Here is a 24,145-nt window from a genome sequence, read left to right as displayed (position 1 = left end):
GCCATTGTCCAATGGCGAGGCTCGAAGCGGAAGCGAGTCACTTACATACTTCGTTGAACTGAGCCGTTTCACGTTCTCGCTTAGACACATAGGCGTATATGGGCGCGCATATGATGAGCTTTATGGGCAGAAGACCGGGGTTGCTGCTCTGCAAAACGTTTACCTGGCGTGTTATTTGTTTAATTAGAGTACTTACTATGTCGTTACAATAGTGACAAAAGGTCCCGAGTTAATTAATAGGAGCGTGTTTTCATAAATTTAATCGTAGTCCGTATTCCTAAGGCGTATTCTATTTTTTAAAAATAGTTCCCTGTTCTGTCGTATATACCGTTTTTTGCCATTCGAAAACCTGTTTTACATAATTAAAATTGATAACTTTTTAATTGATTAAATCTAGAGTAGTCGTACCTTTAAATATCATTAAAGTATATATTATTGTAATGAATGACATTGTTAAAATAACTAAGGCTAAAAATGCGCATTCTGATACCCTACGTACAATTTTCATGTGATCGATTTCTATTTATTTTTTTCTGAAAAAAGGTTGAAATCGTTTAGATTTTTTTATTTGAATGCCTAACTAATAGTCAACTCTATGCGCATTGAATGTTGTGAAGTCAGCAGTCCTGTCATAACATTTTGGACTTCATAGTTGAATAGTGGACAATACCAAGCCTGTTTCAGTAATGTTTTATAAGCCTTCATTCGTATCCACAGTAATACAGGGCCAATTGGTCCGTTATTGACTTGGCTGCAGTTTAGAACGCAAAACAAGGCATGTGTCATGTAGTTTCCTACCTTAGTTAAATCCAGTTGCTGTGTCCCTTTAGAAATCTCCCAAAGGCCACTAGGGGAGACATTTTTGCGGTTTACCTTGAACATGCTCTGCAGGGTTGAACTGCGGATTTAGAAGAAATAGCTAGATTTTATATAGATTTTGAGTCCCCAAATCAGATTTTATTAATTGCCTGTTTAACACTTCAACCATATTTATGTGGTAAGTATTATGATAAACTCCCCTTTACCGCAGCCCTACGTTAGTGCAGAAATCTACAAAAGATTCCCCTCTATTAGACCTTTTTATGGTCAGATTGTGAAGGACCGCACGACTGACAGTGGTGTTACTGTCTCTTTGTGTGGAGTGGTTCTATTTCTCAGGCACACAGCGGCTCTCCTATATGCTATAATTGTCCCCTCAATGAAGCAGCGGGTTTTCCTGTGGCTTTTGTTAAACCGTAACTGAAGGTGGAAAGAGATTATCTTTCTTTTTTTTTCATTTTAATGCCGATGAATGGAATGTATGGAAAACGATCAGACACCAATTAACATTAAGGAATTGTAATGGTATGTTCACCCACTCTATACCGGTAGCGCAGATTTCAAAATACATGGCACTGTGTTTGATTGCTCAAATCAGGGGTTAGGGATTTAGGCGTGGAGTGTAGAGAATTTGTTTGTGTCGCTCATGAAAAGCGCATTATTATGTGGCTAATAGTGAAAATACACTCGCATATCTCCTAGTCCCCAGTTTATTTTGCTTGCGACCTACATTCGAGTCTAGTAAAAATAGATTTTTACTATAGTACACTGTGTATATATAGTATTATGTGAATTTAATTCATTTATATATATAGTAGTTTGTAATGTGTTTTAATGTTTCTTGCTTAAATTAATATCTACCAATTAATCAGACAATAATTAATGTGTAAAATGTGTTCCATATTCTATATTTCAGAAAGGTGCACGACATACAAATACATCAACAGTTTAAAGTAGTTTCCAAGAAAATAAACTTTGGAGGATGTGGGCATCGATCCAGGGGAATAGTCGGTTGATTATAAATATCAATAATCAGTAATATTAGTTAGGATAGCCAAATCACATAAATTAAAGATCATTATCCAGATAATCACATCGAAACAGTAAGTCATCTAGAAAGTTTGCTGGCACGGTGAGAAACGGAATATGGACTGTGAGCTGATTGGTAAGTGATGGAAGCAAAATGCTATTTCATTGACTTTTGCAGTAAGAAAAACAACAGCAGTATGCGCGAAAATTATCTGTGGAGGATGCGGGCATCGATCCCGCTACCTCTCGCATGCTAAGCGAGCGCTCTACCATTTGAGCTAATCCCCCGTCTTACGCAAGTCTTCTCTCGACGGATGTCTAGCTTCCAGAACTATACCGGGTACCGGAAGTGCATAAGCAGGTCATCGGAAGTCAGTTCATTCAAAACAAAATGGCGAGCGGAGTGGGAAGTGAGTAACATCCTAATTCGGCTAAATTACATTCATGCATTCATCTTATTTTAAATAAAAAGGCAACCGAATACGAATTAAATTAATATTATATTATATTCACCATGCTATTCACTTGCTTTTTAGTTACGGAATCCCATTTTATAGCTAATAAAAACAATCAAAGGTAAAAGCATAGACAATACTTGTAGTGGTTGGCTAACTAGCTAGCTTGTTAGCTCTATTGTACTGCTAATACACTAAAACAATTTAATTATTAGCGTGCTACTGTTGGTTAAAAATACAACATTTGCATATCTAGCTGCATCTGAACTCCTACATAGTCGTTTCTTAAGTTCAGGTGCCACTATTTTTGCCCCCAGATTTTTCGAATTATATCAATTTCTTGAGCATATTCTAAATAATTTTCAGGTTATTTGCTGTATGTTCTTACCTAACACATATTCGTTACCTACTGCTTGTTACTCTCTTTATTGCCTTCCCTCCCTAGTTTTCGCCATCTTTATAGCGTGTTTGTATTTGGTTTTATTTCTGCAGAGCACAAATTGTTAGCAGTGGGTCCGACAGAGCCATGGTCTGTGCGAGAGAAGCTGTGCTTAGCATCCTCTGTCATGAGGAGCGGAGACCAGAACTGGTAAATGACATGGCAGCATTCTGTGTTCATATCATACAGAACCACAGTTCACTTTTTTTTTTTAAACTTGTTCAGCATCCCATCTGTATTTGTCTGAATATTTCAGTCCTTTGCTTTTCGATAGGCTCTCTGGATGTTTTATTTAGACTGTTGTTGAAGTGCAGTCTTCCCTGTTTTCTTCCATAGGGTGTCTGTCAGCAGAGCCATCAAGCCTTTTTCAGAACCAGGAAGACCACCTGACTGGTTCTCCCAGAAGGTACAAACTCAGAAGCCACTGGCATAACATTCTACTGCACATATGAGTGCTATGACATATGTCATGACTGTACAATGACTAACCCTTCTCTGACTCCCTCAGCACTGTGCCTCCCAGTATTCTGAGCTGCTGGAGACGACAGAGGCACCAAAGTGAGTAGAGGTGGTCCTTTTTCATGGCTTTGGAGCGTGTGAGGTGAGAAAGAGGGTGAATGCATGTCTGGGGAGCTGTGTTTGTCACATTGTGTCCAGACCTCCTCGTCTGTGATGGGGAAGTAGCAAGTAGGACGCAGTGCAGCCGACGCCGTGGCTCCATGTTATGTTGGGGAGCAGGAGCCAGCAGTGATGCTCTTTCTGTGGTGGTTGACGTTAGGCGGAAACGCGGGGAGAAGGGAGAGGTGGTGGAGACGGTGGAAGACGTGATTGTGCGTCGGCTGACAGCGGAGAGGATCGAGGAGCTGAAAAGACTCCTGAAGGACACACAGGAGAGATACAGGTACAGAGCTGGTGATCTGGCTCCTCCCCCTCTGTGGGGGCGGTCACTTAAAGCCACACAAAAAATTTAAACGTCTCTGGTACATCAGCAGGACATTCCCTTGGTACTTTCAAAAGCAAAGTGTAGTTTTCTTTTGAGAACTGGAATGAAGGACATCTGTTTGACGATGAGTAGTTAACCGTATATTTAAGTGAGAAAAGAATGAGATCTGCCAACTGTGGCCAAAATACTGTGTGTAGCATTTTAATTTCTTCTTTTTGATTACGGAATGTACTGTCCTGGGGCTTTTCAAGTGCTTCTTGGAGGATTGGATGTGGAGAATAAAGACAGTCGTGTGGCTTTATCACTAATCAATTGTGAGAGCATAGACCATGTTACCCCACATATACAGGAAGCTGAAGAAGGAAGCAGAGATAATCCAGGCCGGACATCTGGACGCCAAGCTTGAGGAGCTCTGGGGCGAGATTGTGCAGTAAGATGCATTAAACCATCTGCTTGTTTCAGTCTGTGTGGCTGTTGGTTTGAAGCACACATCTGACATCGGCTGATGTTGTGCTACCTTGAGTTATCTGTGTGTGTGTGTGTGTGCGTGTGTGTATGGTGGAGGTTTATTGTCTTTTTGATTTCTTTGGCAGGAAGAGGAAGCAGGATGAGGAAGAGGCTGAGCTGAAGAGGAAGGCCACAGATGCTGCTTATCAGGGTAGGTGCATATTTTCCCCCTTTATCAGCCCTTTTAAAAGGACGTTACGAGGCTTTGGGTTCTTTTATAACATGATCTTCGCCACCCCCACCTTCACTTTCCCAGTCCGGCAGGCAGTGAAAAACACCCCTAAGCGAGCCCCCAGTTTAACAGTACGCTCCCTGGGTGTCGAGTGTCCACCAGCGGACCCGGTGCAGCCCATCGCCGAGGAAGCCAGCAGCGCACCCAGTGTGAGTCTCTGCCGCACATTGCCCCCCCGCATCACCCCAGCTTATTTATTCATTATTAAATGCATTTTCTGTGCAGCATGACAGATAACTGCTATGTGTTGTCCAGGCTCCCATGCTTGTCTTAAAAATCAGTCCAAGCAGATGTAAATAATTCCATTTCAAAAGTATTAGAAATAAAACCATGTTTGAATATTTTATAACAGCTTTAAATATGAACTAGTGGAATACTGACATATTTAAATTAAATCTGCCATTTTCATTCTCCACTCAGCACTTAATGATAATGGAAGTGACCTTCCTTTCACCTGTTGCTCTCTCTCTCTCTCTCTCTCTCCCCCTCTCCCCCCCTGCCACTCCCTCTAGGGCCCTGGGGCAGCTGTCTTTGCACCGCTGCTTGAAGTAGCAGGGCCAGGGAACACGGATGCCAGTCTGGGGGGCGTAACAGAAGACTCCCCACAGAAGAAACTCATCCCTCAGAAGGCCACACCCCCACCCTCCCCTCTGCTGTCGGAGCTCCTGAAGAAGGGCAGCCTACTCTCTGCCAGCGCCCGCCTGGTATGGAAAGGGGGAGGAGTCTCGCAGTGGGGGAGGGGGCTCGGAAATGGGGGCGCGGTCATTATAGAGAGGGGAGATGCTGGACACCTGTCTGCACTTGAGCTCTATCACTGAAATGGTTGGGGGCTGATCACCCAGGTGGCAGAAGGAGAAGCAGCCCAGGGTCTGGCTAACGGAGCGCAGAGGTCCGATCCTCAGTTTGTAGCGTCCGTCGTGCCGGTGCCACAAGCCTCAGCCGGTAAGACGCTCACGTCACTCACTGACGCTTTTCTTTCTGCAAACATCTGCTGGAAGTTAAGGATCTGACAGTTAGCACAGGCAGCTTTGGCTGGGCCGCCGCTACAGCTGCCCCGGCCTGAATCTGACAGGCGGCACCTGCCAGGCGCTAATCATGCGATTTTAGAGTGACACGTCTCTGTCATGCTCAGCCATTGGCTGCAGATAAGCACCTCCCACAAGCTCCCCTGCAGGTCACTGGCTCCCGGTCTGCCCTATCGCAGTTAAGCTCCCCTGCAGGGAATCCGGGTTGTTTATGCTCCTGCGGCTGCAGTGGGTATCGTGCCGCCTGTTAGCAGTGAGCTCTGGCTTGGTCGTCCCCAGGCGCTCCCATGCTGTCCCATCTGCTGGAGGCCGGTCCTCCCCCCCGCTCCCCTGCTGTCACCCCAGACTTGGTGGCTGTCACAGAAGTCCCTGGCGCTGGCCCTTCTGACACAGAGACCCCTACACCTGAAAACCCAGCTGTACTTGACACAGGTACCTTCCCCCACGCGATAGCAGTCTGCAGAGATGAACTTAACATGAACCTTTTGCTGTATTTCCTGACCCCAATAGATGGTGCTCTCTGTAAAAAAAAAAAGGGCTCAAAGCAAATGAAGGGCGCCACCTAGTGGGGTCGAAAAATACAGCAAATGGTTCATGAAGTGTTGCTTGGGCATCTCTATCATTTGCCTGGCTTAACTTCAGTGTGCACAGTAGTGAACGGGGCCATGGAGGTGGGAGTCCCCGAGAGCCTCCTGCCAGAGGAGGAGAAGGTGGAGCTCGCTGAGGAGGATCTGGTGGCTGTCTCCTACATGGGGGAGGAACTGGACCTGGAGACAGTGGGGGACATCATTGCCATTATCGAAGAGAAGGTGAATCCATGGAATGAGGGCTCTTCCTCCTCCGTCCTCGACAACAAGGACGATGAAGACGATGGTGATGATGATGATGATGATGATGATGATGATAAACGTGTGCCCCCCCCCAGGTGGACGACTCCTCTGAGGTGCTTGACGACGCTGCGGTTGAGGCAGCCCTCTGCCTGTGTGAAGAGGCCAGTGGGGGCCACACGCTGTCGGGCCCCTGGGAGCCAGGGGCCTTCAAGCCAATCGAGTCGACCCACAGCGCCCCCCAAAGCCCTGCTGCCCCGCCTGCGGAGCCCTCGCCGGTGCACAGGGGTGTGGAGGCGGAGCCAGAAGCCGAGCCGGGGCTCCTGGAGGACGTGCCGATGGAAGACTCCGTTCCTGACTCCCCGCCTCACCCTGTGCTGGTGTCCGCGCCCCCCTCTCCGCCCACCAGCCGTGAGTGCACACAGAGCCAGGTCTCCGCTAGTGGGCAGGACGTGGCCCGGGGGGCCCAGCCCGAGGAGCAGGAGGCTGTACCCGTGGCCGAGGAGGATGGGGGGCAGGAGCGGGCCACCCCGAGCCCTTCCATTAAGTGTGAGGCAGAGGAGTGGCTTCCGGCAGAGGCAGAGGCCCCCTGCATAGGTGGGTATCAGCAAGACCAAAATGTTTGTCTTCAAGACCCCCCTCTGCTGTCGCCGGTTTACTTTTCTGTTTTATGTCTCTCAGGGTGTGAAGACAGCTCAGGGTCTGGCAAGGAGTGCAAGGTAACCCCCCCCCCACCCACCACCGCCCGGTGCCTCACCCCCTTCCCTGCCCTGCATCCTCCGCAGGCTCCCTCTAAGAGCCGGGAAGCCGCGGAGCAGGCCTGCGTGTTTGATATCAACCGCTCCTCCTTTGTCTGGCTTTGCCTCCCTCTCGTAGCAGGAGGTGAAGGAGGAGGAGGCCGGCAGCGACGGCGAAGAGGGCAGCGTGTCAGAGCTGAAGGAGCGCGGCGAGCATGACGGCGGCGACGGGGAGGGCGAGGGGGCCTACCTGTCAGAGCTGGAGCCAGTCGCCAGCGAGAGCGAGGACGGGTACAGCCTGAACGCCTCCTCGCTGCACCGCTACACCACGGCCGACTCGGTGCCCAGTAGCCCTGCCTCATCCCAGTTGTGAGTCTCGTGAGTGGTGGCGTTCATGGCGGATACGGCGCTCTGTGAAGGCGAGGCGAGGCGCCCAGCCGCTGAAGCCTGTCTGTCCGTCTCGTGCCCCGAGCAGCTCCGTGTGCAGTGAGGACCAGGAGGCCCTGCAGGCACAGAAGATCTGGAAGAAGGCCATCATGCTGGTGTGGAGGGCGGCGGCCAATCACAGGTCGGCACCTGGGCAGCAGTGGGTGTCATGGCAACAGTCGCCACCAGATGGGCATGTATAGAGCTTCTGGACTGACTGTAGACCAGCGGCATTCAAACCTTTTTTGACAGTGCCCCCCCAGGGCTAATCTTTGTCTTGCCCCCCCCCCCCAACTATATACACGCACAGACCCCAAATGAACATTTATTATTAAATAAAATTAAATTCTAATTTATTGTGATATGTGTTCCCATAATTTACACATTAATGTTCTATTTAACTTGTAAAATTTCTGCCCTCACTTCAAACCTTCCACACTGTTTTTTCCTTTCACCTAACCCCCCCCCCCCCCCCCCGCAATTGCTTTATGTCCCACCAGGAGGGGTGCGTCTCTCAGTCTGTATACCGGTGTTCCTTGGGAAACACTGGTCTATATAATGTAGATAGCCCAGATTATGAGAGTGTTTAGCAGTACGTCACAGAACATGAGCGGGACCATGGCCCGGGGGGGCCTGGCCAAAAGACGTGGAGGTTATGGCCAGACGTGGACTGGACTGTCTGCAGGTCCCCAAGGACCGGACTGGGAGACACGGATGGATACATTTCGCTGATGGCCACTGGTTACTCTAATCTCTCCCATTAGATACGCCAGCGTGTTCCTGCAGCCCGTGTCCGACGACATCGCTCCTGGGTACCACAGCATCGTGCACAGGTAAGTCCCACAGTCATCGGCAGAGGTAGGACCCGTTCGGGTCAAGGGCAGAGTTCATCCCCCCCCCTGTCTGTGGCTGCCCAGGCCCATGGACCTATCGGTGATCAAGAAGAACATCGAGGCGGGGATCATACGTACCACGGCCGAGTTCCAGCGCGACATCATGCTCATGTTCCAGAACGCCGTCATGTACAACAGCTCCGACCACGACGTCTACCACATGGCGCTGGAGATGCAGCGCGACGTCCTGGAGCAGATACAGCAGTTCCTGGCCACGCAGCTCATCATGCAGACGTCCGAGTCGGGCATCAGCGCCAAGAGCCTGCGGGGGCGCGAAGCGGCGAGGCGGCAGGACTCCTCCGACAAGGTGAGCGACGACGGGGGGGGGGTCTTAAGGTCACTGTTCAGTTGGGTCATTTCCTGTGCCAGTGACTACCTCTGTGGAATTCTAAGGAGGTAAGCAGTGATCGAATTGAGGGGGCGGGGGGGCATGTAAGATACCGTTCACCATCACACAGCCCACCCCAGTTCACCAGGGCCCCCACCCCCCAAGAACTCTGACACAATTTGGACACTGGAGGTGAGAGTGGAAACCAACACCCCCAGTAGCCCCTGAGGCCTGGGTGGGGCGGTGGGGTGATGGAACCTCCGAGGAGCTTGTCTCTGAGGGGTGGGGCCAGTGAGTTTGTGGAGGGGGGGCGATTTCCATGTGTACGCAGCCGCCCTCCGCATGCGCTTGTTAAATCCGCGTGATGTGACACACTTGGCTTTTGTAGCTCGGCTACTGTGCTCTGTCTCATTTGGAAGGACTCCACAGTAGCCCCCCCCCCCCGAGGCTGGGACTCCTCTCCAGGGTTTGTGTGGCCTCTGGGAGCTCACACACTGTGTGTGTGTGTGTGTATATATACATTAAAATGCATGCAGGATGGCACTGCACTCAATACGCACAGATGCTCTGGGTCAGTCATTCACTCCCACAGCCTGCACTCATAGCTTCTCTACATGCAGGCCCCTCATCTTTGGTTATTTACCTCCTTCACCCCCCCCCCTCCCCTCCAGGTCTGAGCATCCTGAACAGAACTCTACGCCGCCCCGGTCACGCCTGGGGCGACCTTTCCAAAACGGAAAAACTATTTTATCTTCATCTGCTCTCTCACTGCTTCTCAAGCCCAGCAGATTAAAAAAGAAACCTGTTATGCCCCAAAAGGAGCTGTGAGCGTTATTATCGAAACATTATCACCTTGTGATTGACCTTCCTTTTAAATGAGCGAAAATCGCTCAGTAGTAGCCCCTCCGACGTGAAGAGTGCTTTGTCAGGATGCTGGCCAGGGACGAAGCTCACAGGATGTGATGTGCAGCCATGTCACATTCAGGCTGAATCACCATTGTAGGTGCTTTAAGTTAAATTCAGGCCGTTTAATCTTATGTCTGCCCTCTTATAACCTAACGAGCAGCAGCATGCAGGTTTAACTGACAGAATGAGCTGATTCAGCCCGCGGATAAAACACCTGAATGTCCGTCCGGCATGCCGCTGATGATCTCCGTCTAGCGTGCATGTGTGCTGCATGTGCATGAGCTGCGTGTTCCGCCTCCTCGCTGCAGTGTCTCCTCTCAGCTGCGTGTGTCGCCGCCCTGCTGTTTGTGTGCCTGCGTGCGCCGTTTCTCTCTGCCTATTTAATGTCCCCTTCTCACTTTGTCCTTTGTCCTCTCCCAGGACAGTGTCCCCATGGCTTCTCCTGCTTTCCTACTCTCTCTCTTTGTAAGTACCAATGTGGAGCTCAGTGTGTACGGGGCCTGCACCCCCGCGTTCTGCTCCGTCACCATCCGGCGGGCTTCCTTACCGCCTCACTTCCTAGCCGGGCTGCTTTGCCCTGCAGACTGGTGCCCTCAGCCAGTAGGCTGTAGTTTAGCGGTGGCCGTTAGGATGCGCTGTGGAAGACTGACAAACCCCAGGCTCTCCCCGTACACATCGGCTATCTCTTCCCGACCCCCCCACCGGAGCTCCAGTGCGGTGTGGACTTGTGTGTGACACCCTGCCTTTCTCTGCCTCTCTGCACTGCTCTAGCCTGTACACCGTCCCTGCAGATAAGGCGGCTGGCGCGGCAGCTTAAGTGGGGGTGGCGTGGGGGAGGGGGGGGTTGGACACAGGTGCACAGGGACATGGTGGGACACAGGGGGCCTTAGGGGAGGCACAGGCACGGCTGTGTGTGTGTTGTCCCTGTGTGGGGCTCAGTGCTTGCCTGCCTGAATACACTGAGCGCCCTCTAGCCCCTCAAACACTTTCCTGTTTGTCTGTGTCACCTTTTGTGTCCGGATTGCTTTTTATTTTGGGGCACGTTTCCCAAAAATCTCCCATTACCAACTTGCACAGTTGGAACCATTCAGTTGCACAGTTATAACTGTGCAAGTTAACGTCGTTAGCAGCTGTGCTTTTGGGAAACGTACCCAGGATTCGATGGACGTTGACTCGTTTGATCTCGCACCTCTGCAGGACGGAAGCACCAGGGGGCGCCGCTGTGCTATTGAAGCTGACCTCAAGATGAAGAAGTGAGAGGGGTGTGGCTTGTTCTAAGGCTACAAGTGGAACATAGAGAGATGATTGGCCAAAATGACCCAGCAAAATCGCAAATACAAGCTTTGTCTCTGGTAGCTTTTATTTATGGCGCTCTTTTGCCATTTTTCTGAATGTACCGTTGTATCTTCGGATAAAGAAGGAATGTGACATAATCTAGGAGTGAAAATGCAGTTTGTGGAGTCCTGTTGTTTTCCCTTCAGGTGCAGTGTGACATCGTGTAAGCATATTTGTACAGAGCCGTGTATATACTTTTTAAATGTATACTGTTTAATAATAAAAAAGCAGACTGCTTTTTGTTTCTGTCCTGGACACTTTAGGTGAAGCACCTCCCTCCTGGGGATGCCTTTGGGTTTGTGCACACTTGCGTCACTCTTCCTCATGTTTAAAAGCGGAATGGGTGCTGCGATCTCAAAGGAGGGGGATTGGCAGTGTGTCAGGATTAATGAGTATATGTAAGAATAAGGATCTGAAACCAATACAGGGATTAGCTTTTGTTTTTTTTGGCTTCTCACATCCTCTGTTGGTCACTGATGTACTACTGGGTAAACCCCGGCAGTGACTGACAGCACGGTACTCGAACCCACTGTGCATCGTCACAGCTTTACCTCTGCTTTCCTAGTACTAAGGGCCAAGTGACACAGACGTAATCATCCCAGTGAAGAACCGAGGCGCAGGTTGAATCCTCGGATGCTTCTTGTGATTCAGAAAATTTTAGGGTTTGTTGTAACTCAAACCCACACCTGGAATCTCATTTCAATGCAGGCCGACTGCCGATTCTGTTTTAGTGTAACCATTAGCTAAGGGATTCACCTTTTCCAATATACAGTGAATGTTTGATGTATTCAATATGCACAAGAAAAATTTGTGTCATTGGTTAAAACAGATCGTGTTTGCCTTCGAGAAATCTTGCTTTGTGGTTCACACCCCAGGTCACATTTTGTGGCCAATTAATGCAGAAAACCAGGTAATTGCAAAGGCTTCACGTATTCTCGTATACTTTCTTGCCACTGTAGCGTCTAAGGTTACGAGGAATGTAGCTCTTTGTTCACTATGTTCATTAATCCCTGTAGGTCCTCTTTTAATATTTTGGGCCTTAATCTGGATCTATTTGACGTTGGTGCTGGACGTACAGGTGCACTTCAAGCAGACCAGGACTCAGGAGTCCTCTGTGCGGAAGGAGGCCCAGACCGCTATAATGAGTTCACTGCTTTAGCAGATGTTTTCAGTTTTTATTGAGTGTCATTTATACACATGGCTGCCGATGGTTTTGTTGCTTACTGTGCTGCTTTACCTGAATGCACCTCACTTTATGCATCTGTGCAAAACCACCATTATCCGGAATGCGAATGCGAAAAGGCGACCCGAGGGGACTTCAGAGATGTGAAATGGAAAGAAATATCACCAAATCTCCTCTGAGTGAGGAGAATGCAAAAGGATTCACCTGCCGAGACGATTACCAAGCCTAAAGGAGGGGAAAAAATGACACAAAACACTCCGTGGTAGGATGTTTTACTCAAACAGCACTAAGCAATGAATTAGTACCATGGCTACAGAGTATCAATGTGTTTAAAGTAAAGGGACCAGACTTCTGCTTGTGTAGCTAAAGCCGTAGTTAAAAGCAACCAAAGCAAAACTTAACACTGACTTGTCGGACATATCTCTTCATTCCTCCACAGCTGCTTTGAGGTGAGGCTTCTGTAAAACGCTGTTACCAAAATTGCCTCTTCAGATAAAAATCAGGTGAAAAAGAGAAAACGGCTGGAGTATTTCGTAAAAACCGTCAGATAACCGCTGACGTGGTAAAGCTGTCTCAGTCGTCATGTCATGTGACTGCAGTGTCATTGGCCCACGGCCACACACAGCCAGGTGTCATCGCCGTCTCATCCTACCCCAGACGAGAGAGTGCGCCGCTTCACTGGAAGAGGAGAATGCCTTTCGCCGGCGTACATGCGGATTAATTTCAGCTTAGTGTTTAGTCTGCATGTATCCGTGTGACCCCTAGTCGTGTCTCTGCCTTTTCTACACAAAGCTACAAACCGAGCCTTTCATACAAGACCTCTCGCATCCGCTCTGACCTGAAATGGGCGTATCATAGTAATACTGCTCTCCCTGCCGTTTCTAAATAGCAGAACCTATATACCCTTATGTTTGTGCAACTAAATAAGCATGAACAGGTGTAAGAGGTACCGCTTCCCTTAATGTAAGGAAATGACGGTACACTTTACAGCGATTTTCTTATGTGCTTCAGACCCCACTGAAGCTTTAGGTGAGAGCACCAGCTCAGAAAGCCTGTGCAAATGGCACCCGATGTAGATAAACAAAAAACGAACACATAACCATAAACCAGCATCCTAAGTGCTAAAGTACGACCAAATCAAACACGTATAAATAACAATAAATAAATGCCGGGGATGAGAGTGAGCTCTGCGCTGGGGTGTGGGGGTTTCCTCCCCCCCCCCCGCTTTACTCGCCCCTCGCTCGTGCCACCAGGCGCTGCAGCTTCTCGCAGTCGTCCAACTTCATGGAGTCCGCCTTCTGCTTCAGCCGCTCATCGCGATACAGACGGCCCAGATTGGCCAAGTCGGACTCTGCGCAGAGCGAAGACACGTTATCACCCACTGGGCAGCCGCCCCGCCGCAATCTCAGACGGACGCGTGTCGTGCGGCCGCATATCGCAACGCCGCCGCTTGCTGGTGCTGCACTTATCAGGTGCCACCTGTGGAATCGCGGTGCAGCCGTTGACGTTGGGCTTAAAGTCATGGGCTGGTAACCACAAGGGTGACACGAATCAAGTCCATTTCAGACCTTGGAAAGGTACCCAACCTGAATTACTCTGCTAAGACATGCAGCCCTATGAGTACTGTGCCTAAGCTAGTGGTTCTCAATCAGGTCCTCTGGTCATGAATGTATTTCCTTGCTGCACTACATTTTTAGCGTGCTCCAGTAATCTGCGCTTAGCTCAGCAGATGAGGCAGATTCCTGTTTTAATAAGGCCACATGTAACCCCAAGGCTAGCAGGTAGCCAATAGGCAGCCACGGAGCGACAGAATGGGTGGGATCAAGAGTGGTGGGGGGGTGGGGGGGGGGGGGTGGCCCCGGCTGTGAAAAGGGCACGGGACGTACTCTGCTGCTTCTCCTTCATGCAGCTGCTCTGCAGGTGCTCCATATAGCTGCTCTCGATGGATTTCTCCAGCTCCCAAAGCGAGACCCCCTTGTACTCCTTCTGGAAGCCCTGGCTCACGTAGTACGGGGCGCCCAGGTGCTGCGTCTCCCGGGAGACCACCAGGCCCAGAGACCTGCGGGGTGGAGCAGAGCACGGGTCTCACACGGCAGAGACGGGCAGCAGCGCCACTATAACAGACGCAGCTCTGGTGCTCAGACAGTATCCATAACAACAGGCTACACGTGTCACAAAGATAAAAGGACAGCAGGTTTAGTTAACAATTTAAAGTGTCTCTATTACCGAGAGTCGACACATCATCCAATCCTCCATAACAGTTTTCATCTCCACTAAAATTGAATTATCAACATTTACACCCTGAGACACCCTGTTGTTTCAAATAAAAGTTTATTTTTAGGAGAAATGGGGCAATAAGCTCGATCTTAATCCATCCCGCACCTACACATCGACAGATGTGAATGTTTATTTTGCCACAGCTTTACAGATGCCTTCCGGATTATTTTTATTATTTCTTTATAACTTTCGCTCTGCTTCCATTTTAGAAAGATTCACATAGCAGATGTTCCCAGCTGTCTTTGGTTCTGCAAAACGGAACGAAAACGGGGGAGTGTTCTCTGTCTGAAGGGGCAGAGAAAAAGAGAGTGCTGAGGTCAACAGGAGCGCGTGCAGAACTTCTGACACTCTCCAACGCGTCTGATCGGCTCGAGCCTCAGCGCTAGCTACAGGCATGGTAATATCTTGATGAACCCCAGCTCCATTCTGCCGCATTATGTTAATAGTGCCTCCCGGACATCTGAAATCTCCGTCTCGCTGCTGGTTCGGTAGTGCGGGTGCAGCAGGAACACGGCCCGCAGCGTGCGGTTCTGCACCGCTGTTCCGCCGCCTGACTTACGGATTGTAGAAGAGGCTGTAGGAGGGGCTGGTATGCATCAGCTGGGTTACCACGGAGATGAGAATGAGCACCAGCACGGGAAGCAGCTGCAGTAAGGCAGTGAAGGAGTTCTGGGAAAACACAACAGCGCCACCATGAGGGCATAGGGATTAAATACGCCCATCCTGCACTTAAGGGACAGATGTTTCGGCTGTGAAAGATGGCCGACTCGCTTTATCAGTGTACCTGACTGTGGTTGTTACTGTCTGTCTCCTCTGCCTCCTCTTCCTCCCTTCTCTCATTTCTATGTCGTGGCCAAGGGTTGTAATAATGGCCGTAGGAGGCCCTGCGGTTGGCGTAGACGTGGATGTTACCTAGGGTAGAACAAACCACCTTCGCGTTCGTTTGGGAATTAGAACCACCGGATGACTGTGTGCTGAAACACACGCAGACACACGGGCACCTGTTCGGACGCACCTGTAGGGAATCTGCCCCCAAAAAAAATATTGAAGAGCTCTTCCGGGGATATGTCTGCCTCAAAATCCCGGTAGACGTTACGTCGGTGGCTGTGGTGAGACTGGCCGGAGGTGCGGGTCGCCGCGGACTTGGTAGTCATCCTCTCACCGTACTGGTCGTACTGTTTCCGCTTCTCTGGGTTGCACAGCACGGCATACGCATTCCCGATTGCTTGAGTGGGGGGACAGCAAGAACAGGAAGTTGAGTCACATGCGTCTAGCATCACCAATGAGCGGCCATGACAAACGCACACGGCGGGAGGATATTTTAGCAGGAGAGAAATTAGCACCGCCTCCGTGATGCTCTCCGACTTGGGATTTACGGGGGAGAGGGATACCTTTGAAAGCATCTGTTGCTCCTGGGGCACAGTTTTTGTCAGGGTGAAACTGGAGGGCCAGCTTCCTGTAGGCCTTCTTCAGGTCCTCGTCGCTGGCATCTTTTCCCACACCCAGAATCTCATAGTAGTCCTTACAATTCTTTATTCTTTGGAGAGGAAGAATAGGGGTTTGGTCACAAGTTCTCCTTTTCACTGACTACGTGATTCATGGTCTGCAGAGTGTTGCAATGCAGAAATGTTGGGAGAAGACTTTACCATTTACACATTGCCCGCCATATGATGATACATCTCAGGATCCTGGTTGACGACCCCCCAGGCCTACGTGTGGTCCAGTCCCACCCTCCAGAATTGGCCTTCTATCTGCTACAGTCAGGAATTACATGGGCTTCCCTTGGCCTGGTCCAGCTGCTCAGGTCCTCAGCAGTGAGGATCCTGCGAGCCGGATCACCCTCAGGGAAACGCGCCACATGGCCGTAGTGCTGTAACTGACGCTCCCTCACAATGCAGATAATGTGCCTCATTTGGGACTCCTCTAGCAACCGCTCAATCGACACAAAGTCAAACCAGCGGTACCCAAGGATTCTCCAAAGAGACACAGTACCGAAGGAGTCCAGTCTTCGTCTCAGGGCACTGGATAGCATCCATGTCTCACAGCGATACAGCAAGACAGGGAGCACCAGGACTCTAAAGACTTGGACCTTCACCCTCTTACAATGATATCAGGAGCCACACACCGCTTTCCAGCGACCTCATGACTCATATCCAGGAAATCCCAAACCCAGACGATCTTTTGTGAACCTGGATCAGAACCTCCATTGACTCTGTGAAGATCACAGCATCGTTGGCAAGTCAAGATTGGTAGGACTTTCCACAGCAAAATTGCGTTTGGATGTTATGTAAAGAAATGAGTTAGAGGTTGAGTTCATGACCATACGGCATTATTTTCATAAATCACTAGGAGCAAATGAGCTGGAAGTGAAGGCACCGTGTTTGATGAGGCACAACAATGAGGTTGCATTTGGTTTTAAGGCAGAACACATCCAGAATTGACCAGAATCAAAAGGGTACATCATACAGTAGGATTATGTTATTGTATTACTTTGTAACACAGAAACCCCAGGTAGTGTAGCCTCCTATTATGGTAACTGTACCCTGTAAACCACCCTGCCCTCCCTCCCTATGGAGACCAAAAGGCAAGGTGTCCAATGCAAAGCTGCTAACAAAGACTGAGCAGTCAGGCTGCCACAAGGAAGAATGAACAAGGAACAGAGTCATTCATCTCTATCTTCTGGTCCCTGCCCTTTTATCTCGTGGCTCCTGTCTAGCTGTGATCAATTTGTCAACATTTTGACAAAATGATCTATTGTTGACAAAACGATCTGTTGTCTTAGACTCTGTGAAATGGCTGGTATCACACGTTAGGTTGAGAATACAACATCTACTGCACCAGAGAACATCCTCTGGAAATAAACTCATTCCTCCTAAAGAGAGAGCCTCTACTCTGGTTCATTGCTTTAAAGGTGAAACAAAGGAATTTACCAACATATAATGGCATTATTGTATAACTGTGTTGACCCTGCTCTTATGTACCGCCAACATTAGTTGTACTCCAAGCATTAAGGTCCGTCTGGGTCTCCTCGCGAGGTCCCGTACCTCAGCACCCCCTGCAGCTGCTCCTCCGCGTAGCCTTTTGCATCTGCGCCTGCGCAGCTACTCCCATTTTGCTCCTTGCAGGGCTGCCGCGGATCGTGCCAGTGACTCTCGCCGTCACGGTGCCTCCTGTCGCCAGCCGCGCCGCCGTTGCTCACGATGGTATCGATAAGGGCTGCGGGACAGTGAGACGCGCGGCTAAATTCCCCGTTTGCCTGTATATGCCACATAATATAATGCAAGCCCTCACAATGACTGCGGCCTTGTACACTTATGCTCATACACACCAGCATTTTTCTTGACTGCATGTCATTACACTTCTCCGGTAATAACTCAGTAACTAAATACGTCAGTTGACTTAACGGGAGTTTTAACCATGGATGCCTGAAGAAATATTTTAAGATCAACTACTCCTGTTACAGCCAGTAAAGAATTTTTTTCTATTGTCTTCACAATAATATTATGTTACCTAGGTACTGCTGCAGTGTTGAAAAATATTTCACCTTGTTAAATCTGTCGTACTTACAGGCTGTTACTCACGTAGCCTTTTCTGTAATAGGGAAAGCGTCTGCATTTATCTCAAATGCAATCAACGGTGTTCGCTTAGTCAAATGAATCCTAGACTGTTCAGTGTTACCAGGAATTGCAGAAAAGGGGAAAATCGAGATGTAATCATGTGATATCAAACGTCATCCCGATCTTCACAATTCTCCAGAAGGCCATGCCAATTTCCTGCTTATGGTTATAGCTCTTATAAATCCGGATGAACTTGGTTAACCTATTAGTATGCACAAATGATGCGTAACAGAGGTCACCCCTTACTGCTGCATTAGTGATTCAATAAAGACTCGATATTTTTCTCCATGTTTCTACCCATATTGCGTGAGGTGTATTTACCTCTAGCTCGGGTGCTGGGACACAGTTTCTGAGCTTCATACAGTAAATGCAGCGCTGTAGATCTCCGTCCGGATCGAAGACACAGTTTCGCCTTTTCTATCAGTCTGTCAGATTCCTCTTTGTCCATCTTGATGCGTTTCTTGATAGCTAGCTGTCTACCTAGCAAAGTTAATGGTTACAGGCTATACGCAGCATCCGCCTTCCTTGGACTCCAGCTGCATCTCAGCACACCAAATGAATAATTACAAATATACAAATAGCATGCACCGTACTAAAAAAAATCTTTCCTGCTGAATTTAAAAAAGCATAACGGCTAATTTCGGCCAATATAATATACCATTACTTACTATATAAATATTAAACGGAAAGATGCTGTGATTTAGCCTTCTAGTTAGCATTCAAGCTAAAGCTTCCCTCGGCAACGTGAATAGGACTATGACGCGATTTCCAGTTTGTAAAATAATTGACTAACAATACATTACTAAAATCCAGGTATGACAGCTATGAGAAATATGCAGTTAGCTAATCGCTAACTGCTGGCAGAAGCATCTTTCGTCCCCATGTCCAACAGGAAGAGGAAGCGAGTGGGGCGCATCTCCGCGCGACATCGCCCCTGTCCAATGGCGAGATGCAGCGCGTGTCCTTACATGGCCGGTCCTAATCAGCTGTCCTCCTGGCTCTGCGACTGATTCACACCCACCAGCTGGCTTTATAGCGTTAAATAATGAAAAAAAACTTCAGTATATCTGACCCTTACTTATAAGCAGCAAGCTGATATGTGACTGTTTGTAACAGCTACTTTTCTGGGGATTTCTGGGGGGTGGGATTTACATATAATTAAAAATTATATTTATTCTGCGTTTTATTTAAAAAAAAACAGGGTGACGCAGGGGCACGGTTTTTTTTGTTCAAAAACACGTTTATTTCTGAATTCAATACTGAAATAAATAACACTGAAAGACAGAGGGAAGACCAGCTTGCCCTCACATTGAGGTTTCCATGGTTTCACAGAATGCGGGTGACCCCCAAAAGTGCACTGACATTCATACTTTTTGGTCTCCAGGTGATCAGCCAGGAGACCGAAAACAGGCAACTCCCTCCAAACCCAAAGTACAACCAAACGTTCAAATCCATTCCCTCCTGGGCCAAGTTAATACATGCCACATCACACACAGCAGCTGTTTCTAGAACGGTGACGTCCAGGCGTGCCCCCCCCCTCCCCGCGGCCTCGAGCATTAGTAACCAAGTGACGCATCGCACAACTGACAGCTCACACCTGGATCAGGTGACTGGCAGAGTAACATTAACATACCCAACACCTTGCGCATAACAGCAAGACAAGTAACACCAGAGGGTGACTGGTCCTTGGCTTTGAATAAGGCTGTAGTCATTGTCTAGCCAGGAGCTGTCACAGAATTGACCAGATTACCAGTTTGCACCATTTAGGATAACATTTCAAATACAACACAACAGCAGAACTTAAAGATGGTGCTTAGAATGTACTTTCCCACTACCCTCCATGACAAAGGGGCTCATTAGTGTGTCCTTGTAGCGTAAACCATTCCATTTATAATTAATGTTGCTCTAAATTAAGTCTCTTATGACAGGACTAGCAGAGGAGTAGAGCTTCCTTTTGACCAGTCTGTAGCCAGGACAGAGCCGGAGTGCCTTGTCAGTGGCGAACAGCTGCTTCAGAGCAGGCCAGCCCTCGACGTCAGCCTTGAACACGACGGACAGCTCGAAGGTGGGGGTGACGCTGCGATCCGGGGTCAGGCTGCCCACGTGCTGCAGCGCCCCCTTGGTCTCCAGGTACAGCTGAATGAGCGCCCCCCGCAGTCCACATGGCTCGTCGGCGGAGCAACGCAGGATGTCACGGGCGACGTGTGCCGTGAGCTGTCGGGGCAGCTGTAGCTGGTGGCAGTGCAGGCAGGACAGCTTGGCATCAGAGAGGCAGAGCTCAATGCGCCTGGTCAACTCCACCTGACGGCTCTCTTCAGACTGCTCCACATCTGGCTCCCTGCTCAGCCAGTCCATACCTGTCGAGGGAAGGGGCACTCGCACTTAGCAACAAATTACAATTCTAGTCACATTTCTCACCTATCTAATTACTGTTACTTTCAAACATTTCAGAAGTAATCGATTTCATTACTCGTCTTCTATCCTCTGAGAAATATATTCGGAAGTGTGATGACGATGCCTTTACGTAAGACAGAAGCACAATTCTCACACAAACGCGCCAGGACAATGTCTCGTCAGAAATCTACATTACAGAAATAATCACCCAAAAGCAAAACCAAAAGCACTAAATTTTCTTAGAAACAAGTGTAAATATCTTAAACGGTGTCACTCTAAATAGGTAGAGAGTACTGATACTTCAGATTACACACACTTACCCGAGTTCTTACTATTTTCGTATCGCTCTTTAAGACTTCGTCCGTCTGTATCTTTTTTCGCACTGGACGTAAACTGCTCCACAAACCTCCTCATAAAATGAGCTACATTATCCTCCTCCGACATCATAGGTATACTGTTTCCAAAGACAAGCGCCTGTGTATAGACCATTATGCATCGGTATCCTGCTCTCGATCGTCATTAAGCCGGCGGTGAAGTGCTGCAGCTCGCACTCCGCTGCGTTAAAGTAGTAGTCGCTCGCAGTTGCATCAGCTGCCTCTGAACATGCGCGCAGCGAGCGAGGCGTCTCCACTCACCATAGCAACGACATTTCGGCAATACCTCTGGGCGATTTAGTCAGCTTTTTGAAAGATAGCTTTCAGGAAAGGCAATAGTACGAAAAGTTGCATGACTTATGGGTTTCATATGTATAATAATAGCAATTATATAGGCCTACAACAACAGTAATTAATTGTACTGAATTAATATACTAAATAATTGTACTGAATTAATGTAATCATGTGAATCATTTGCTGAATTAAAAAAAAATCCTAAGAAACATATGCACCTGCGTTCGTCTATGGCCACTTAAAATTAATAAATTGTTTTACATGGCCGCCCGCCTCAATTTTTTGGTGCCGCCTAGATTTTTTTTATATTTTATATTTTTCAAAAAATCCGTTTTTTTCACCTCAAAAACTGTCAGAGATCGTCAATGTGCCAAATCCTGATATCCTGTGCACTGTGAGCAAGTATAGTCTCTTGTAGGGTGGTCCAATAATAGTGACCCTCATTGAGGTCAAACAACAGCACTTCTATTGTTTGAAACAATGGAAGTGCTGTTGTTTTGCTATTGTCAGGAGGACGCTTTTATTGGGCCATTCTGTGGCAAGACCATTAAACACTTAGACTAGGCATTTGTTTTGAAGGTTTCTCTTTTCTTGTAATTGTTTGAACTGTTGAGAGTTTAAAATGTTGAGATACTGACAAATTAAAGTTTAATTTTCTAGTTTTAGTATATCTTTGTTGCCGATCGTCTTTTCACTAAAAATATAAAATCCCCTACTCACCAATATTTTAGAAGTTTGAGTCATGTAAAACAATTTATTAATTTTAAGTGGCCTATACCGTGTGTGTGTGCGCGCGCGCATAAAAAGTTTGCTCTATTCCTTTTCTGAACTGAACAGTGATATTTTATTTTAGGAAGTGAAATACGAAAGATGAAATTTAAACTGTAAATATGTATATACTATTCATAAATGTAAAGTTCACTGTAAGAAAATTGATACAGTCGAAATATCCTTCCCGATCTTAATGTGAATCATATGCCAGTCACCGTGACACAGCCGGCAAGACGCCGTGCGTCAGGTGAGACTTTAGCTCTGCCCTCATGCTCAGGCAGTGAGTGGCTGGCTTCCAACCGGAAGAAGACTTCACTGGAATGGGGCTTTCCATTGACTTTCCATGACTGATTACCGACATTTTTTGTAGGTATTGTCCCTTTAAAGGTGGAATTTAATTCTAGCCTGCAGTAATAGGGCGGAGTAAGCTAAATGGAAAAAATACGGCCTTTGGAGTAGTGCCTTTGTTTAGACTTCGGGGTAATCAGCATAGCTGATGCAACCAGCTTTTCTGCTTGCATTACCATAGCCTTTTTTGTACTGCGTGTTGTAGATCTGTCACCCCCTCAGATTGTGCACGACGTAACTTGTGCCGTTTCTTTAACTTTACGAATTAGATTTTTTTTTCAACTTTCCATTCTAAAATATACTCTCCTTAATAGTTAAACGCATGACACAATTATATAATATATCGATACAGTTATACCATAAATTGGTACATGGGTCATGTATTCATATCTATTGCGATAGTGTGGTATTACCGCTCCAAACTACTCATAAAGCAAGAAGACCACAAAGTCTGGCCGTGGGAGATTCCGGTGATCTCACAGATTGAAAGTAATAGGTAGAATTTTCTCTAAAGAACTGAACCGATCCTACTTAACGTATGTTCAAAAGTTTTTATGGAGAACAGGATCTTCCCGGAAACTGATAAATGCTCATTTGAGCTCATGTCACTATGATGAGTAGGCATACATTCACATTTAACCTAAAATGAATTATATGAGATTACACAAGTGCAATACTTCATTAGAGCCTCTTTGCATCATGTGAAACTCGTGTGACTTGATGCATCAAAATGCATTTTCAGCACCTTAAACTCTTGGTTTGGGTGTCAGTGTGTCAGAAACAGCTGTTTTTTTTTTGTGAAGGTCATTATTTGTTGCACATAACTGACAGAGAAACTGTCTGCTACAGTGTCTGTTAGGACATTGTAATGAAGGAAATATCTCAGATTTAGTTCTTTTGCTGTTTTATATATAATACTTACCCATTTATGGGTCTTGAGCCAAGCACCCTCGGGATGAGTTCATTTCCTTGGCCAATATATTTCCTGCCATAACAGGAACTTACATTTTTTTAATCTGGTTTAAATTTGAATTATTATGATATAAAGCTTTTTCCTATGATATATATAGTATATAATCTGTCTCTGAGTATTAGCTTCAGTAATATTGTGGTAAAATTCACTTCAGTTAACCTGGAATGATATTGTGTGTTATCAGAGTCAGTAATGCCGTACCAGAGTTGGACAAAGCAAAATTACACTTTTGTACACCAAAGGACAAGCCTGAATCGGTTTAAGTATGTAAACTGTACCTGAAACACCATTACATTTCACATTCAAATTAATTCAGGTTATGTTTAGTTTTTCTTAAAATTAATTAAGTGTTAGTTCCAGTTTGGTCTTCGGGGACCCGCAGTCAGTCCATTCAACCATAAATTCATACATTGACTCATATATATAAAATCTAACCGCAACTCGACCGAAAACACGGAACATGACAAAAACAAAACAGACCTGCTAAAACTTGTACGGATCGAGACGCGTCTCTGATGGGCTGAAACAAAGGCAGACGGACCTGCTGGGATGCTGATGCCTATAAATCGCTCTCAGTCTGGCGGTACCTCCAGTGTTCGGTGTGATTCTTTTGTGCTGTACCTACAGTACATTTAGTGATACAGTAATCATGGCCCCTAAGAAAGTGAGCAGTGATAGCAGCAAACCAAAGAGGAAAGCAGTGTTAGTAACTGTAGAACTTAAAGAGGAAATTATAGTGAGACTTGAACGTGGTGCACGTGTGTCTGCTCTCGTTTCGGGACACGGGATTGTCATTTATTTCATGTTTATTGCTTTTGTATGTGTATTTTTTCCACCTGTGTATTAGTTTTATATTGATTGTTAATGTTTTTTTTTATCATCAGGTAGATAGATACATTTAAATAGGCAATCATTTGGGGGTCTAGAACGGATTAAATTAATTTATACATTATTATTTTTGGGGGAAATTCGACTTGGGACTTGACTAAATCGCAACTTGACCAGCCTTCTGG

The 24,145-nt window shown here is 47.4% G+C and overlaps 3 protein-coding genes and 1 non-coding gene across 10 annotated transcripts; 1 reads left to right on the top strand and 3 right to left on the bottom strand.

Moving 5' to 3' along the window:
• The first annotated feature begins 113 nt into the window (after nt 1–113).
• On the top strand, nt 114–11,138 carry brd8b (bromodomain containing 8b). Of its 5 annotated transcripts, none has more exons than XM_023829455.2 (22): nt 114–997; nt 1,736–1,984; nt 2,171–2,258; nt 2,796–2,892; nt 3,079–3,148; nt 3,251–3,300; nt 3,521–3,643; nt 4,035–4,115; nt 4,279–4,343; nt 4,449–4,573; nt 4,937–5,128; nt 5,267–5,366; nt 5,729–5,881; nt 6,092–6,258; nt 6,375–6,873; nt 6,958–6,995; nt 7,156–7,382; nt 7,489–7,581; nt 8,204–8,272; nt 8,357–8,639; nt 9,987–10,031; nt 10,764–11,138. In XM_023829455.2, the coding sequence occupies exons 3-22, from the start codon at nt 2,240–2,242 to the stop codon at nt 10,821–10,823; spliced, it is 2,556 nt and encodes an 851-aa protein (XP_023685223.1). In that variant the 5' UTR covers nt 114–997; nt 1,736–1,984; nt 2,171–2,239; the 3' UTR covers nt 10,824–11,138. The 5 variants fall into 5 exon arrangements, with proteins under 5 accessions (XP_023685223.1, XP_023685220.1, XP_023685224.1 ...); XM_023829452.2 differs by having other exon boundaries at nt 115–997; nt 7,153–7,382; XM_023829456.2 differs by having other exon boundaries at nt 118–997; nt 6,101–6,258; nt 7,153–7,382.
• Nucleotides 2,064–2,136, bottom strand: trnaa-agc (transfer RNA alanine (anticodon AGC)). Its single transcript has one exon. It is a non-coding gene; the product is annotated as a tRNA-Ala (tRNA).
• A 1,202-nt stretch (nt 11,139–12,340) lies between the features above and the next one.
• LOC111852991 (dnaJ homolog subfamily C member 18-like) lies at nt 12,341–19,092 on the bottom strand. 3 transcript variants are annotated; one of them, XM_023829395.2, is made up of 9 exons: nt 18,947–19,092; nt 18,300–18,458; nt 17,406–17,577; nt 15,753–15,898; nt 15,377–15,586; nt 15,146–15,273; nt 14,921–15,030; nt 13,971–14,143; nt 12,341–13,435 (listed from the first exon to the last, which is right to left on the bottom strand). In XM_023829395.2, exons 2-9 carry the CDS (start codon nt 18,424–18,426, stop codon nt 13,311–13,313), a joined length of 1,191 nt encoding a protein of 396 aa, XP_023685163.1. In that variant the 5' UTR covers nt 18,427–18,458; nt 18,947–19,092; the 3' UTR covers nt 12,341–13,310. The 3 variants fall into 3 exon arrangements, with proteins under 3 accessions (XP_023685163.1, XP_023685161.1, XP_023685162.1); XM_023829393.2 differs by lacking the exon at nt 18,947–19,092 and adding an exon at nt 18,647–18,932; XM_023829394.2 differs by lacking the exon at nt 18,947–19,092 and adding an exon at nt 18,647–18,932 and having other exon boundaries at nt 18,300–18,454.
• Nucleotides 19,093–19,192: 100 nt separating this feature from the next.
• On the bottom strand, nt 19,193–20,932 carry LOC111852993 (DNA damage-inducible transcript 4-like protein). The gene is made up of 2 exons (XM_023829402.2): nt 20,693–20,932; nt 19,193–20,335 (listed from the first exon to the last, which is right to left on the bottom strand). The coding sequence occupies exons 1-2, from the start codon at nt 20,859–20,861 to the stop codon at nt 19,884–19,886; spliced, it is 621 nt and encodes a 206-aa protein (XP_023685170.1). The 5' UTR covers nt 20,862–20,932; the 3' UTR covers nt 19,193–19,883.
• Between the last annotated feature and the right edge of the window lie 3,213 nt (nt 20,933–24,145).

The sequence above is a fragment of the Paramormyrops kingsleyae genome, chromosome 10 (assembly GCF_048594095.1).
Source record: "Paramormyrops kingsleyae isolate MSU_618 chromosome 10, PKINGS_0.4, whole genome shotgun sequence".
Taxonomy (NCBI): Eukaryota; Metazoa; Chordata; class Actinopteri; order Osteoglossiformes; family Mormyridae; genus Paramormyrops; species Paramormyrops kingsleyae.
Note: the sequence above shows the minus strand (reverse complement) of the source record. Positions and strands in the feature narration are given on the sequence as shown.

Bases quoted from the DNA above. Each gene is read 5' to 3' on its own strand.
- LOC111852993 (XM_023829402.2), bottom strand. From the start codon at position 20,861: ATGGTCTATACACAGGCGCTTGTCTTTGGAAACAGTATACCTATGATG. The intron at 20,336-20,692 runs GTAAGTGTGTGT...TTCCCTCGACAG, and splicing joins CGAAAATAGTAAGAACTCGG to GTATGGACTGGCTGAGCAGG.
- LOC111852991 (XM_023829395.2), bottom strand. From the start codon at position 18,426: ATGGACAAAGAGGAATCTGACAGACTGATAGAAAAGGCGAAACTGTGT. The intron at 15,899-17,405 runs GTACGGGACCTC...TCCTCTCCAAAG, and splicing joins CAGCTGCAGGGGGTGCTGAG to AATAAAGAATTGTAAGGACT. The intron at 13,436-13,970 runs GTACGTCCCGTG...CGCTCTGCGCAG, and splicing joins CATGAAGGAGAAGCAGCAGA to AGTCCGACTTGGCCAATCTG.
- brd8b (XM_023829452.2), top strand. The intron at 4,116-4,278 runs GTAAGATGCATT...TTTCTTTGGCAG, and splicing joins CTCTGGGGCGAGATTGTGCA to GAAGAGGAAGCAGGATGAGG. The intron at 5,367-5,728 runs GTAAGACGCTCA...GGTCGTCCCCAG, and splicing joins GGTGCCACAAGCCTCAGCCG to GCGCTCCCATGCTGTCCCAT.